The sequence below is a fragment of the Eucyclogobius newberryi genome, unplaced genomic scaffold, assembly GCF_026437365.1.
Source record: "Eucyclogobius newberryi isolate DKJ021-1_F unplaced genomic scaffold, fEucNew1.0.hap1 SCAF_21, whole genome shotgun sequence".
NCBI classification, from domain to species: Eukaryota; Metazoa; Chordata; class Actinopteri; order Gobiiformes; family Gobiidae; genus Eucyclogobius; species Eucyclogobius newberryi.
In genome coordinates this window covers 26,759,851-26,774,877 of record NW_027315846.1, presented here as the reverse complement: position 1 = coordinate 26,774,877, position 15,027 = coordinate 26,759,851, and the positions used below count along the sequence as shown (strand labels likewise).

Below are 15,027 nucleotides of genomic sequence, written 5' to 3'. Positions count from 1 at the left end.
AAAAATGGCAAAATTTTGATCCTTTTTTTTTTTTGCCTTCAAAGTGAAAAAAATAAGAATTTTCCTACCGTCCGACCCACAAATGTTGGCTCGGGTTACAGCAAACAGACAATTTATTTGGGGTAGCCTAAAGGGGGAGTATTTGATCCATTAGATCAAATAGAATTGAGACAACCATTGTGTGTAAGATACTGGACTTGTCCAACTCTTGCAAAAAAACGCAAGGGCTGATGGACAACAGTGTGTGCATGTTCATGTCGTTGTCAGCATTTACTGAGACAGACAAGGCTCTTGAAGGTGTTAACCCAACCTCACATCACTTACACGGCTGACGGTGTCAACATTGAGGACAATTTCCAAATCTCAAATGAACCACATAACTGGGCTGAAGAACCTGACTTACAAGCACCACCGTACTTTCTGCTAAGCAGAATCGCTTGGCCTTTCTTGATTGTTCCACGATCAGAGGAGAGGACGGGAAACTCCAAATAGTATAGTATATAGTATAAGTATATAGGAAACCTACACACACGGACCAGTATCTGCTCTTTGGTTCCAACCACCCACTACAGCACAAGCTGGGAGTGATCAGAACCTTACAACACAGAGCTCAAGGTGTGCCCACCAGCTCAGAGGGCAAGAAGAAAGAGGAAAAACATGTCCGAAATGCCCTCTCAGCCTGTGGTTACCCCGCTTGGGCTCTCAACAGAGTGAAGAGAACCAAGAAGCAGGACAAAAGGGAAACTGAACAGAGAAGGAAGGGTGTTTCTATCCCTTATGTGTCTGGCCTGTCGGAAAAACTGCAGAGAATTTTTAGACAACATGAAGTCCCTGTTTATTTTAAACCAGGTAACACTTTAAGACAAAAACTGGTTCATCCTAAGGACAAGTTGCCGACTCAAAAACAGAGCAATGTAGTTTATTCTATCCAATGCAGTGAAGAAAGTTGTAAAGACCGTTACATAGGTGAGACTAAACAGCCTCTGCACAAGAGGCTCTATCATCACAGAAGAAATACAAGTTCAGGACCTCAGAGTGTCGTGCATCTCCATCTTGAAGCCTCTAATCACTCGTTTGAAGACGGTGAGATGAAGGTTTTAAGCAGGGAGAAAAGATGGTTTGAAAGAGGAGTTAAGGAAGCTATTTTTGTTAAAAAAGAAAAACCTTCTTTAAACAGAAACGGAGGTCTAAGGTTCAATCTTCCTGTAGTGTACAATGGTATTCTGAACCCCTGGAGAGTTAGAGGACCAGTAACAGGACATTTAAATGCTAATCAGGTACTCAGGGTGGGTGAGCCAGGGTCTCACAAAGACAAAGGGGAGACTAATAGCCCATTAAAGGGTTGAATAGGCTCGGTAGATACTAAGAGGGTAAGTTTCTGTTGAAACAAACAACTCTTTCCTCTTCAGGAAGGCTCCTCCCAATGGGCTGGACTTACCACAGAATAGTATAAATATCGGAGTTCTCGACCTAAATTCTTTTATTGACCAATGCAATCCGTCCAATGACTCTTGGATGAGAGTCGAAACGTCTATTTTTTCTAACTGAGTCCAGATGAAACAACTGAAGCTTTTTCTACAATGGAACACGCCTGGACGAATGAGGGATTACACCGACACTAGTTTCTTATATTGATTTTATAGGTAAAAAGCATTGTAAATACTGTTGGCCATCCTTTCTTCATTTTAGTCTTATTGAAGAAGCAGTCCTCAGTGCAATTATGTAAACAAAGTACACTTTGTCCGATGGCCGCCTTTCACCAAAAACAAATTGCAGACACTTTTCCAGAATTGCCTCATCCCTGGGAGGTGTGAAAGACATGGGCCCTTTGGGGATCTACACGCACTTTCTGCATGCACACATTAAGTAGCATAAATATCTAAATGTTTTTTCTGTACTGGTCTCTGCCACTCGGGGAAAGCGAGGGGCCATATTCCTTCCTGGTTACGGAAGCTTATAGGCAGAGTTTTGTTCAAAAGCTGTGGCCTCGCAGTACGAACCGTGAAGAGGATTCAAATGTTTTTTAAATAGTGCTCAGGTAGACCCAATATTACTACAACATGCGTGAATTACATTAAAGGGAGGAAATTACATTGAGGGAGTGACATTATAACACGGTAGAAAGTTGCAAAAAGTAGATTTTCATGATACCACCACTTTATTTAATTTTTCTTAATTGCTAAAATTCTAGTGCCAGAAAGATTTAAGCCCTGACCCTGAAAATATGATAGCAATTCTAATAATCAAGCATCATATGCAAATAAATTAGCCCATAGTGGAAACTTTGACTTAATGTTTTGTTGGCTAACTCAATCGACAGTACAGTTCATACAAAAGTTACTCAAAGTGCTTTAGTCATAAAACACAATGCAATACACATCACAAGACAGAAATAAAAACATAAATAATTATACTAAAATGTATTTAAAATAATACATTCCTTTTAAAATCCTTTAAACAAAAAGCACAGCTAAACTGAACTTTAGCCTGGACTTAAACACTGCCAGCGTAGTGGCCTGTTTCACAGCCTCAGAGAGACTGTTTCAGATTTTAGCTCCATAAAACTGAAATGCTGACTCTCCATATTTTGTCCTGACTCTGGGCACCTGACGTAAATATAGCTCAATTCCCATTTTATCTAAATTATCTTGGGAAAAAGCCCTTTATCAGTTTTTCTTTTCATACTGACTTAATAGAGAAGATCTGTTCGAGGCTGTGTTGTTTGTCATGTTGCTAAGAGTCGTTGCTTTCACAAAGTTATTGCTGTGTGTGCTCAGAGATAAACAGCAGCTGGTTCTCCACAAACAGATTAAGCCCGTTCTCTAGAGCTGAAAATGCAGTTACGTGTCAATAACAACACGTCCACGAGTCCACAGCCGACCAGAGCTTTGATATAAAGAGCCCTCAGCAACAACTCGTCTGTCCTAATACTGCTGCTGCTCAGACTGACATCTATCAAGAGGCACAAAAGGAAGGTAAAGAAAGGACTTCTTTCTTACAAATTGGTGAAGGGTTATGACTGGCTCTCGATCAGACGCACCAGAAATGGAAGAAGATCTGACGGAATGATGTCGGACTATAGACCTTTTAAAAAATGGGTAAACATAAACATTTCAAATCCTGGAATATAGGCAAAAGTGAAGTGGACATAATGTGATTTCGATAGAGAAACTGGCATTAATATCACAAAATGTGAAAAATCCTGGTGGTTTTAAAACCACACAGACACATGTGAATGATATCAGAGCCTACTTTTACGCATTTAACATTGGATTTTACATACTTGTATTACAAGCACATTTGAGGCTTAAAAATAATGTTTCCCCATTGTTTGTAAAAGAAAAGCAAACTAACTCATGGGCAGCAGTAGCTCAGTGGCAGAGTGCTCCAGAAGACGCTGACTCAGGTGAATACTCCTGTTGTGTCCTTGGGCAAGACACTTAACCCGACTCGCCCCCAGTGTCTGCGTACAACTGGTGTGTGAATGGGTGGCTGGTTTCTTGATGTAAAGCGTTTTGAGCTCCTTGAAGGTAGAAAAGCACTATATAAATGTGACCATTTATTTAAAAAAAATTCTACTCAATTCAAAATGGCAGCTTTTTTGTTAGAAAGATCTGATCTCAGTTAATCAGTGTGTTATGGTCTACTTCATTTTGCCTCCATTCCAGATTTTTGAACATTCTGATGACAGTATTTTAAAGGGTGTATTGAGTCTGTATGGATACCACCAATACAGTGGAAAAAGGTCAGAGATGTCAGCAATGATGACATATTATAGCGTCACTACTCCCTAAGCGTGTGCCAAAATATTGACATATGTTGATACCTATAGCCCCATGTAACTTGTAGAATAAAAAAACAGACTTGAATGAAATGTTTTTGTTTTTTATTTTAGATGTTTTAATTGCACAAAAATGTATAAAAACCCACGTCTATACTTGTATTAGTGACGGGTAATACCAGCAATTTTTGATTGAATCCGATACCAAGTAATAGTAAGTATGGCATCAAGCCGATGCCAATTTCAATACGTTTGGTATTAAAATGCTTTGAAACTCATAGACTATTAAGAATTTTACCTTGCTATCATTACTTTCTTTCCACCCAAGCTTGATTAAAAAAATAAAATTAAACATTTGTGCAGGAAACCTAAAAAGGAAGGCACTGCCTATATGACTCAATGGGTGATTCACTGTTTAAAAAAAACAAAAAAACTAAATTAATGATGGAAAAAATGTTGAACCTTGTAAGATTGTTTGACTTCACAAAATTGTCACATAAAGTTTAAAGTCCTTTCAACTGACAACAATCACATCTTTGAGGTTGAATAATGACACAACTTTCTGAAGCCACTTTTTTTTTTAAATCACTTTTGCTGACAGAGAGGATGTTGAAGTTTATGTCAGTTTTTCTTTCATGTGGTCAGGCCCAGTAATTACCAATATGAACCAGGTCAACAAATCAAATCAAATCAATTTATTTTTGTAAGGCCCAAAATCACAACAACAGTCGCCTCTGAGGGCCGACAGTCGCCTCTGAGGGCCAAACAAATTTGCAATCCAACAGTTAAACAATGAAATCTGATCTGACTCAGCTCAGTGTTAAACTATAGGGATTCTAGAATGTTGTGATGTCACGTGAACTTGAATTGAAACGTATTCTATACTCGAAAAAATACCTATACATTTACTCCTCTGGATGCACCCTTTAGTCCTGCAGTCAGAACCTGCTCGCGGTCCCAAAAACAGTTAAGACTTGGCGGAATCTGTCCTTTCAGACTGTGACCCCAGAGTTATGGAATACTTTGCCTCTATTGCTTCGTGCAGTTGACTGTTGATACATTTAAAATGCAGCAGAAGACGCATTTGTTTAGAAAAGCTTTTGGTTGACTGGGTCGTTTTTTTTTAATTTATATATTTTTGTTGTTCCTGCTCTTTGTAGAACACTGTCTCTATGAAAAACACTATATAAATAAAGTGGATTTGCTTACTTACTAAAAAGTAAACCTAAATGTAAAGTGCTTTCTTTGCTGTCTGTTTATGTCACATTAACTTTACTTTATCACTCAGAAAGTTTGATCTCATAAGGCTGCTCACATACTAGAGGAATAGTAATGTATTTGATTAGACAGTGTGAATGGAATTTAAATTGCACTGTTGTTTAGTCATGGGGTCACTAATTGTAATACGATATTATCGGTAATCATGAAATTGTACACAATAATCACACTTTTATATTTGATATTGTGTCATCCTCAAACAAACAATTCTATTTGAAAAATTAGCTGACCTCATCCCTATCTTAAATATGTGAACGTGTAGTGCCCATAGCTTTGATATATGCAAGATTTTGTTATAACTTTTAATAATCAAACATTGTATGTTCAATATTGTCTTCATGCCTTTTGTGTTCAGATTTTACCAATGGACAACAGCAGTTTAAGTGACATTGCATGCAACCAGACGGAGGCGTGGTCATGGCTCTACTCCATGCAGCCCTTCTACATGTCAACCATCTGCTTCCTGGGACTCCTTGGCAACTCGTTTGTCCTTGCCGTCTTCTTTCTGGAGAAGCGCTGCAGTTCCGTAGCCGACATATATTTGGCTAACCTCGCTTTGGCTGACCTCTTCATGCTCTCCTGCCTGCCTTTCTGGGTGGTCACTATCATCAACGAATTCTACTGGACTTTTGGTCAAGCCATGTGCCAAATTATCAACGTAATAATCGGAATGAATTACTACTGCAGTGTTTTATTTCTTACGTTGGTCAGTGTGGATCGCTATCTTGTTCTTACCCGGCCTTTGTCTCACGGAAGAGACCGGCAAGCGATATGGGCAAAAATGATTTGTTTCAGCATCTGGATTAGTGGGATTTTGCTAAGCATCCCTGCTGTATTGTTCCGTTCAGTGCAATACCTACCACATCTTGGCATAGAAGCGTGCTACCTAGCATATCCGCATGATGGCTGGAGATTACGTTACAATTTTACCGTAATCCTTGTTGGCTTCCTTATCCCTGTCCCCATTGTATCATACACAAGCTATCATATTGTCAAAGTTCTCTCTAGTAGTCAACGTATAAGTAACAATTGCAAAAACACTGAGAGAAAAGCTGCGTTTCTCGTGCTAATCGTACTAGCGACGTTTATCGTCTGCTGGCTCCCGTATCAAGGTTTTCTTTTCTTGGATACATTAGATCACTTCAGTGTTCTCACTGGATGCACATGGGGCAACGCGTTGGACATCGCCGAACAGATGGCGACGTACATTGGTTACAGCAATAGTTCGCTAAACCCGTTCTTGTATGTGATTGTAGGGAAGCAATTTAAGCAAAGAGCTAAAGAGGTTTTGAGGGTCGTGTTGTGCAAGAGGTGGGAAAGAGGCCAGTCCGGTTATTTCAACGGCAATGTCACATCCAGACAATACGAAAGCACAAAGATTTAAAGAAACATAATGCCAAGCTGGTGTCTATAGAACCGTCTTGGCATTTAACTGTCCCCACTGGTTGCTGTGGTAATGAAAAACTTGCGATATTGAATGGTTCTAAACTTTTGCTCCTATTAAACAGGTGTAAGCTGCTTTTTTCTTGTGTGCTTTTACTGCAACACATTAACTAACCTAAACCATTTCCTAATCCAAGCCTTCACCATAACCTAACTCCTATTCTAACCTTTAACCACAACCTATCACCCTGTTGCTAAACCTAACCCTTTTTCTGTACCAAATTGAAAGATTGAAAAAAAAACATTCCACTGGTACTAAAAATCTCACTAAACAATGTCAACTAAAACAAAACGGTCAATTTGGATTATTCATTCATTATTTTTCTACCGCTTGTTCCCTTTCGGGGTCGCAGGTGACTGGAGCCTATCCCAGTGACTTTGGGCCTTAGGCGGGGTACACCCTGGACAGTGGCCAACTCGTCGCAGGGCCATACATTTGGATTTTTTGATTAATGTTATTATAAAAAAAGATTAAATTTGGATTAATTCGTTTAGATTTTGATTTCGTTTATAGATGACCAACTTTCTGGTGGTTGGTCTGCCACTTGCTTATCTCCATGAAGTCATATCTTTGCTTGGAATGTTTGACAATGAGTCGCTAAACATATCTGTTAAGTATTTATTTGTTTGCAGGTGTTTGTGTTGCTCGAAAGTACATTGATAACTTACTGTAGGGTCACCTCTCCAAAATATGTTTAATGCAATTCTGTGTAACATTTCAAAGTAATAAACAATCAATGGAAGAATAACTAAGAGCACTATCCTCTGGCTACAGAGTAGAGATAAACAAACAATGCTAATGTAGGCCCGCACAAGTCTGGCAATTATAATGGACTTAAAGCAGATCTATGTAACATTTTCACCTCATTAAACGTCTTTTTATGTCCCTGTGATGGTAAAGATTTGAAGGATCTGTCATCACTCCCTCCTGTCTCCGGGCAGAAAACCAGCCTTGCAATATTTGGTGACATTGACCTGAAGTCAACTCTCCAGAGAAACCCTGGCTTTTTATTTCTTTTTCTGGCATTATGAAATTTGTTTGTATGTGATTGTCTTATTACTTATTGCGTCTATTTTCTAACAACATTTTCTTAAGGTTTCTCTATTACCAGAGTTTGACCTGAAAATTCTCTGTTCTGAGTGTTCCAAGTGTTTTTCAGACACTTGGAACAAAGTGAAATAAACACATTTATTTCACTTTAATTCAAGTATAAGTGGAGTATTCCAATGTTTTGTCTGAAATACAAATTGATCTTTGTCATGTACATACAGTGATTTTTCAAATAAAGCATTTATCAGAAATGGTTAGAAATTATTACTCAGCACCAGACATCAAACAACAGGTTACATTTATATCCCAGAAATAAATAAAATATATTAGCACTTCAAATAGCGAATGAGAAATTGAACTCATTCTATTTGTGTTATTTCATGGACGGGGCCTGATAATACATTGTGACACACAGCACTTGTTTTTCTTTCTTGTTTATTTTTATATATATTTTTACAAAGATTTAAACTGACCTAGCAGCAGACACTTAGCAGCGCATACAACGTAAAATTGTTTTGAACAAAGATGTATTTAGAATTAAAGCTGCACTTTGTAACCTTTGAGGTGAAGGGTCTGCCACCTGTGTCAATGGAGATGTTGTTGCCTTGAATAGAATGCCATACTTGTGGAGCTTTTCAGTCAAAGCAATACCATTTCCATGGAGACAAGCAGGTGACAGAGCTCCCAACAGAAAATGTACACAGTGTACCTTCAACATATGATTCCAAGGGACCAGTCCCACCTTAAGAGTTTGGCCGTCTGCGATACAAAAACTACTGATTGTGGGGAAAAGCTTGAATTTATGGCTCAAAATTGTGTGATTTGTGCTGTGTGTACTGTGAGACCGGGACAAAGATTAAACTTAAAACCATTGCATGATCAATCTCTGTCACTAACAGTAAACACAAGCAGACCTCAAAAGTGCAGCAGAGGAGCTCCGTCATGAACGGGCGATAAATAAATGTAAAACAGCTCTTTGATGTGAACGGATCGGCTTCTCCCCATCAAGCGTCAGAACGTTCCAAATCACCATCACATTTACACAGTAATGTCTCATCTGTTTGGTACATTGATGTGGTGACGTGGTCCAACCTCCAGATCATGATTGTAAACACACTGCAGGCGTATGTTAGTGTGTCGGCGTGTGGAGGAATGCCGTCTGTATACACACGGAACAGAGGCCATCAGCTGTCCAGCCTCTACAGCAGACAAGAAGAAGGTCCAGACATGTGAGCATCTGCAGACAAGGCATGGAAGACAAGGTAAGACACAACTTACAAAGATGTTAGAAATTAAATGTGTTTGTGTGTTTTTAGAATCTGTTTATCCATGTTCTAACGCCAAATCACAAACGCATCTTAAAAAAGCTTTACATTTTATAATAACTACTTAAGGCAAGACACGACAGGCAAAACAATTTTTTTGGCTCAGTTTGCTCTCTCAACATAGAAGCTTTCACCTGGAAAGATTGTCTTATTATTATTGTCGTCTTGTTTTATTCTGTCATTCAATCCATTTGCATTCATAGATTTACTTGTGACTTTGAAACTTTAAAAGGTTTTTCTCCCACAGCGCCATAAAGATTAACCTAAACGTTACATTCTTGTACTTGACAAGATTTTGACAGATTGTATATAATCTAATTCTAAGATTGATTTAATAAGGTTTTACAGGCACTCACAACACAAACACGACCACAACAGCACACCAAAACATAACTTTCAAGCGTGTTTGTGATGCCATTTATTCTGCATTATTCACATTCTGACGTTTACGTCGTATTTAAGACCTAAAACGCGGAGGAGCGGGACACGGCCGGGGCTAGCGGCGCTACGTGGCTAGCTAGCTTGTGATGGCTCAACAAAACAGGCACTCACAACACAAACACGACCACAACAGCACACCAAAACATAACTTTCAAGCGTGTTTGTGATGCCATTTATTCTGCATTATTCACATTCTGACGTTTACGTCGTATTTAAGACTTAAAACGCGGAGGAGCGGGACACGGCCGGGGCTAGCGGCGCTACGTGGCTAGCTAGCTTGTGATGGCTCATGTCATTCAATCCATTTGCATTCATAGATTTACTTGTGACTTTGAAACTTTAAAAGGTTTTTCTCCCACAGCGCCATAAAGATCAACCTAAACGTTACATTCTTGTACTTGACAAGATTTTGACAGATTGTATATAATCTAATTCTAAGATTGATTTAATAAGGTTTTACCTCCCAAAGTTGTGTGGAAATTAACGTATGCAGATTTTAGAAGATATAGTTTACTCAAATACTAAAAAAATATATCTAATATTTCAACAAAATTAAGCAAGAAATTTAAACCAGAATCTGTAAATTGTTCACATGAACTGCCTTATTTCTACATGAAAACATTACATGATGAAAAATGTACGATACATTTTTTTCTTACATTTAAGTAAATAAACCACACATGAACTTTCAAATGAATATGTTAAAATGTAAGATTTTTTCCTATTCACCAGCAGTGTCTCACCTTAATTAGCCTTAACAAAGCTTGAAGACAGACTTAATTCATAATGATCTAATAATTTATTAAGAATAATTCAGGCTGGAGGACAATAGCTATGGTTCATGACGCTATCAGAGGCCATATTTACAAGATTAATGGGACGCTACAATCATTCAGTGATTTGGGAGTCCTTTCTTAAACAGATAAAACAATTGTTTAGTATTTATTCTAGTGGTTAACTAAAAAGACTGGTGAGTTCGGGGTTGGTAGGGTGATTAAGGCTGCACATGGGGATTTTTTTTTTAAACTTCAGACAGTGGTTGTTTTCATTTTTGTTGGTTTTATATTATCTTGGAAATATTTTCTATATTTAATTCCTAGTTAAATTAGCATAGTAAGATCTATGCTCCAATAATTTAATTGACTTGTATATATTTAATAATAATAATAATAATACGTTTTATTTATAACGCACTTTACATTTGAATGGAACCTCAAAGTGCTAACAGTGGCTAAAAACAACAAGCAAGTTACAGTTAAAACAAGTTAAAACAATAAAGCATACACACACACACAGATAAAACATGAGAATTTTAAAAGGCTTTAAATAAAAATGTCTTTAGGCCTTTTTTGAATGCCTCCACACTTTGTGGGGCCCTCAGGGTCTCTGGAAGGGCGTTCCAGAGCCTGGAAGTCCCTGTCTAGCATGGTGGAGAGCTTGGTTCTGGGCTGGTGCAGGCGGTGGGTGGACATGGTGGAGCGAAGGGTTCTTGGGGCGGTGTGTGGTGTGAGGAGCTCATTGATGTAGGCAGGGGCAGTTCCATGTGTGCACTGGTGGGTGAGGAGACAGAGTTTGTATTGGATTCTTTGTTGAATGGGCAGCCATTTACTTTAGTTCAAACTTATTTTTGCTGTTGTATGGATTAGGTTTGCTTACAAGTTTGCTCGTAGGGTTGTGGTCGACTAATGACCTTGTGCTGCGCAAAAGATCTCAAAACTATTAAATATATCTATGATCTGACCATGTATTGGACCCAAAGTGCATTGACAACTCTACAAGATCACAGGATTTCACACAATTGCAAACATTTTATAATAAAAAATAGAGAACTACTAGTAAATATAGTATTTCTCTGAAAAACGGCAGAATAAACTCATCTCAATTGAGACTTCTCGTCATGCTAAGAGCTTCTTGCCACAAGTCGTCACAAGGTTGAGCAATGCTCTTTGAACTTTGACCCAGCACCATTTTTTGGAGCATCTTTTTTAACTTGCTTATTTCAGTTTTTGTAGTTGTTTTTAATGTTTTACTGTGCACTTTCAGCTTTGTGCACATGCTTTCCAATGTGGTTTTCAAACTACAACTTGTAAATAAACTTTTCAACTCATTCCCAAATTTCAAGATTTCTCCTCTCTGCTATTGCAAATACAAATAATTTAAAGTAGCATTGATTAAGAATTGGTTAACTTTGGTTGCCCAAAACCCCAGTGACCGATTAATCGATAAAACGACTGAAGGTACAACCCTGATATGTGCACAGTGTATCCATGGGTTTCCGAATAATGACAAATTTGAATGGTTGCTATAGCGAATATTTAATATGTTATATGTAATGTGTGTGACTGTTTGTGTATACAAATAATATTAATAATAATACATTTGATGTATTAGTATACATTGTTAGTATTTCGCATCTTTTACAACGCCCTAGATTGCATTCTTTATTGTCACCAATTTTTACTACTTAGATTTTTATGTTTAAGAATTATTTTGGTTTACTCTTGTACGTGTTTGCATGTGCATTTATATTACATATATGCAAGTCTTGAAGGAGTAATTACAAACAATTCTAATAGATTATATTATTAGATTAATTAAATAGTTACTACGCCTGAATGATTCTTAATAAACTGTTGATCATGAATTAAGTCTTACGTCATGCTTAAGGCTAATTAAAGTGTAGTTATTCTGAAGTGCAAGCCAAGAATGTTTTAATTCCTATTTGGATTTAATGCATTTACGTTCTGCACTTGTTTTTTGGGGGGGAGGTTTATTGAATATTTCCTCTTAAATGTTTACTCTGGTGGTATATAGCACATCACAAACTTCTGAGTCCTGAAGTTCATAAATATTTGTACAGTTATAACCCCAGTCTCGTTACAATTAGGGATGTCACAATAGCAAATGTTAGTGTCACGATGGAAAAACAAATCACCCTAAGTAAGTGAATTGATGATGTAGTATTTATCTTGCATGAACTATGAGCCTACGAGGTGTGAAGGTTGCATAAGTTGACAGAAAAGGAAGCAGAGACTTTGCATAAGAAGAGTAGGAACAGCTTGATTAGCAACTGTCAAAAAGTGTAGTATAGTAAGTGTGAGCAGAGAGCGAAAAGATAGAATGGCCTAGCCAGAATGGTAATGAATGGTAAAGAGCCAGCAACAACCTGGCTCCCACTACCTCCATTTAGAAGTGACATTGAGGAAGAATAATTCAGTGGATTTAGTGATTTGGGGAAATATTGATGCTTTGGTAAACTTGTTAGCATGTTCTTTATGATGTTGTTATCTGAATAACTATTAATATATAACTTTAAAATACCAGGCACTTAAGACAGTTTGTTGTCTGTGCGTCATGTAGCTGAAGGTGTTAGCGTTAGCATACGTACACATATTCATCATGTTCTTTAATCTGTTATTATTTTAAATTGCATTTCAAGATGAAATGTCTGTTCTTGGTCTTGGATTTTAAATAAATTTCCCCCAAAAATTCAACTTATACTCAAGTGCGACTTATATATGTTTTTTTCTTCTCTATTATGCATTTTGTGCTGGTGCGACTTATATATGTTTTTTCTTCTCTATTATGCATTTTTTGGCTGGTCCGACTTATACTCCGGTGCGACTTATAGTCCGGAAAATATGGTAATTGTAATGTTTCTGTACTGCAATTACAATTAGATTTACATTATAGTAATAGTATTATTATTACAGGCTTTGCACTTAGCCGTTTGCAGGATACTTGTGTTTGGCGGAAATTATGGTACTTCAAAAATTTTGCCTCACACTTCCTATCAGGAATTTGATGTGCCATTTTTTTTTTCCCCAGCAGCTCCTTTTGGAACCTTGGATGCATTTTCCAGCCCTGATGTATTGGACCAACAACACAACCACCTCCACCCCAACTGAACTTCCTCTGTCTGGGGAATGGGAGCTGGTCTACACCCTAGTCCCTCCATACATCTTCACCATCTCCACACTGGGGCTCCTCTTCAACAGCTTCGTGCTCACCGTCTTTCTCACCACACGGGACCGTCTCACAGTCGCCGAGGTCTACCTTAGCAATTTAGCGCTAGCCGATTTTCTCCTCATGTGCTGCTTGCCTTTTTGGGCGTCAAACATCCTTGCAGAATTCAACTGGCCCTATGGGGACGCATTGTGTAGGACCGTCAACTCCATCATTGTTGTCAACTTGTACGTTAGCATCCTCACGCTAGTCATAATTAGCGTGGACCGGTATCTAGCGCTGGTGAAGACAATGAAAGCGCTGTGGCTACGTCGGACGCTTTACGCTAAAATTATTTGTTTTGTCTTGTGGATTTTTGCTGTTTTGCTAAGTCTTCCAACACTTATTCATAGAAAAGTAGTATACATTAAAGAACTGGACACCCTGTCTTGTATTTTAGATTATAAACACACAAGTTCTTGGAAGCTAGCCCATCAGATTTTCATGAACTTGGCAGGTTTTGTACTTCCCCTTCTGGTAATTGTTTTTTGCAGCGGTAACATAATAAGATCGCTATCCAGAAGGAGAGAGATGGCTTTCCGTGACTTAAGCGATAGGAGGGCCACTACATTGGTCTACACGGTCACCCTGGTTTTCCTATTATGCTGGAGTCCATTTCAAATCTTCACTTTTTTGGACATTTTATGTGATCTGGACGTGTTAGAGGAGGCGGAGTGGTTCCATGTGCTGGATATAGGAGGGCAAATGTCCGTCTATCTTGCGTTTCTTAATAGCGTGTTGAATCCGTTGCTCTATGTGTGCTCCGGACAGTATTTCAGGAGGAAGATTAGCGGCATCTGCAGGAGGAGCACAAGAAACAGGAGGGGATCAGACATGACTGTGTATCAGAGGTCGGTCATATCAACGTGCTATAACAGAACAGAGCAGATCAAGACTGTGGTGCTGTATGCGAAGGATTAATTGGGAGAAAGACAGGCAGATTGTGCTTGCACTCCTCATGTCTGTGAGGTCAGTGTGATTCTGTCTGGTTGCAGCTCACAAACCTGAAATTGTGGGGTTCCAACAACTTGCCAATCTGAGCATGCGGACAATGCTAGACTCTGTTGCCCAATGATAACTCTTAAACTTTAGAAATAGCATGAATGAAACCAACACAGAGTTTGTGCAATCTTGTTCGTTCTTCATCAGTGCTACAGTGAGTGTAACAGGCTCCTTACCTCCAATGAATATACTTTGTGCCACATCTTAAAATCACAGACAAATTTAAAGTCCTTGAGTGTGCAGGAGGCATAAGTGGGCCCCCATATTAGTTATTTTCTCAATGAAATGTATTTGTAAAAGTAGTACAGTACTCACTTTACTATACTTTGAAAATGTCTCATGTTCTAATGTAAATGATTTGTTGAACTCTGTTACATCTAGTGTTTTGAATGTTCTGGACACCATCGCCCCTATAAAGGCTAAAATGGTTAAAAACAAGCAGAAGGCGCCGTGGAGAAATGATGATTCGGTCAGGGCACAGAAAAGGGAGTGCCGCAGGGCCGAACGGAAATGGCGCAAGTCAAAGCTCCAGGTTCAAAAAGAGATTTACAAAGAAAAGCTGAACATGTACAACCTAATCTTATGTAGAACTAGGGAAAGATATTTTTCTGAAATAATTGGAAGCTGCAGTAACAACTCGCGTGTCCTGTTTGCCACAGTAAACAGATTAACAAACCCTCCAGCTCAGCTGCCGTTAGAAC

At 38.5% G+C, this 15,027-nt stretch overlaps 2 protein-coding genes across 2 annotated transcripts; both read left to right on the top strand.

Annotated features, from left to right (window-relative positions):
- Positions 1–5,418: 5,418 nt before the first annotated feature.
- On the top strand, positions 5,419–6,443 carry LOC140370729 (B2 bradykinin receptor-like). The gene has a single exon (XM_072457948.1). The coding sequence runs from the start codon at positions 5,424–5,426 to the stop codon at positions 6,441–6,443; it is 1,020 nt and encodes a 339-aa protein (XP_072314049.1). The 5' UTR covers positions 5,419–5,423.
- Positions 6,444–13,163: 6,720 nt separating this feature from the next.
- bdkrb1 (bradykinin receptor B1) lies at positions 13,164–14,258 on the top strand. The gene has a single exon (XM_072457879.1). It carries the CDS (start codon positions 13,169–13,171, stop codon positions 14,243–14,245), a length of 1,077 nt encoding a protein of 358 aa, XP_072313980.1. The 5' UTR covers positions 13,164–13,168; the 3' UTR covers positions 14,246–14,258.
- The last annotated feature ends 769 nt before the right edge of the window (positions 14,259–15,027 follow it).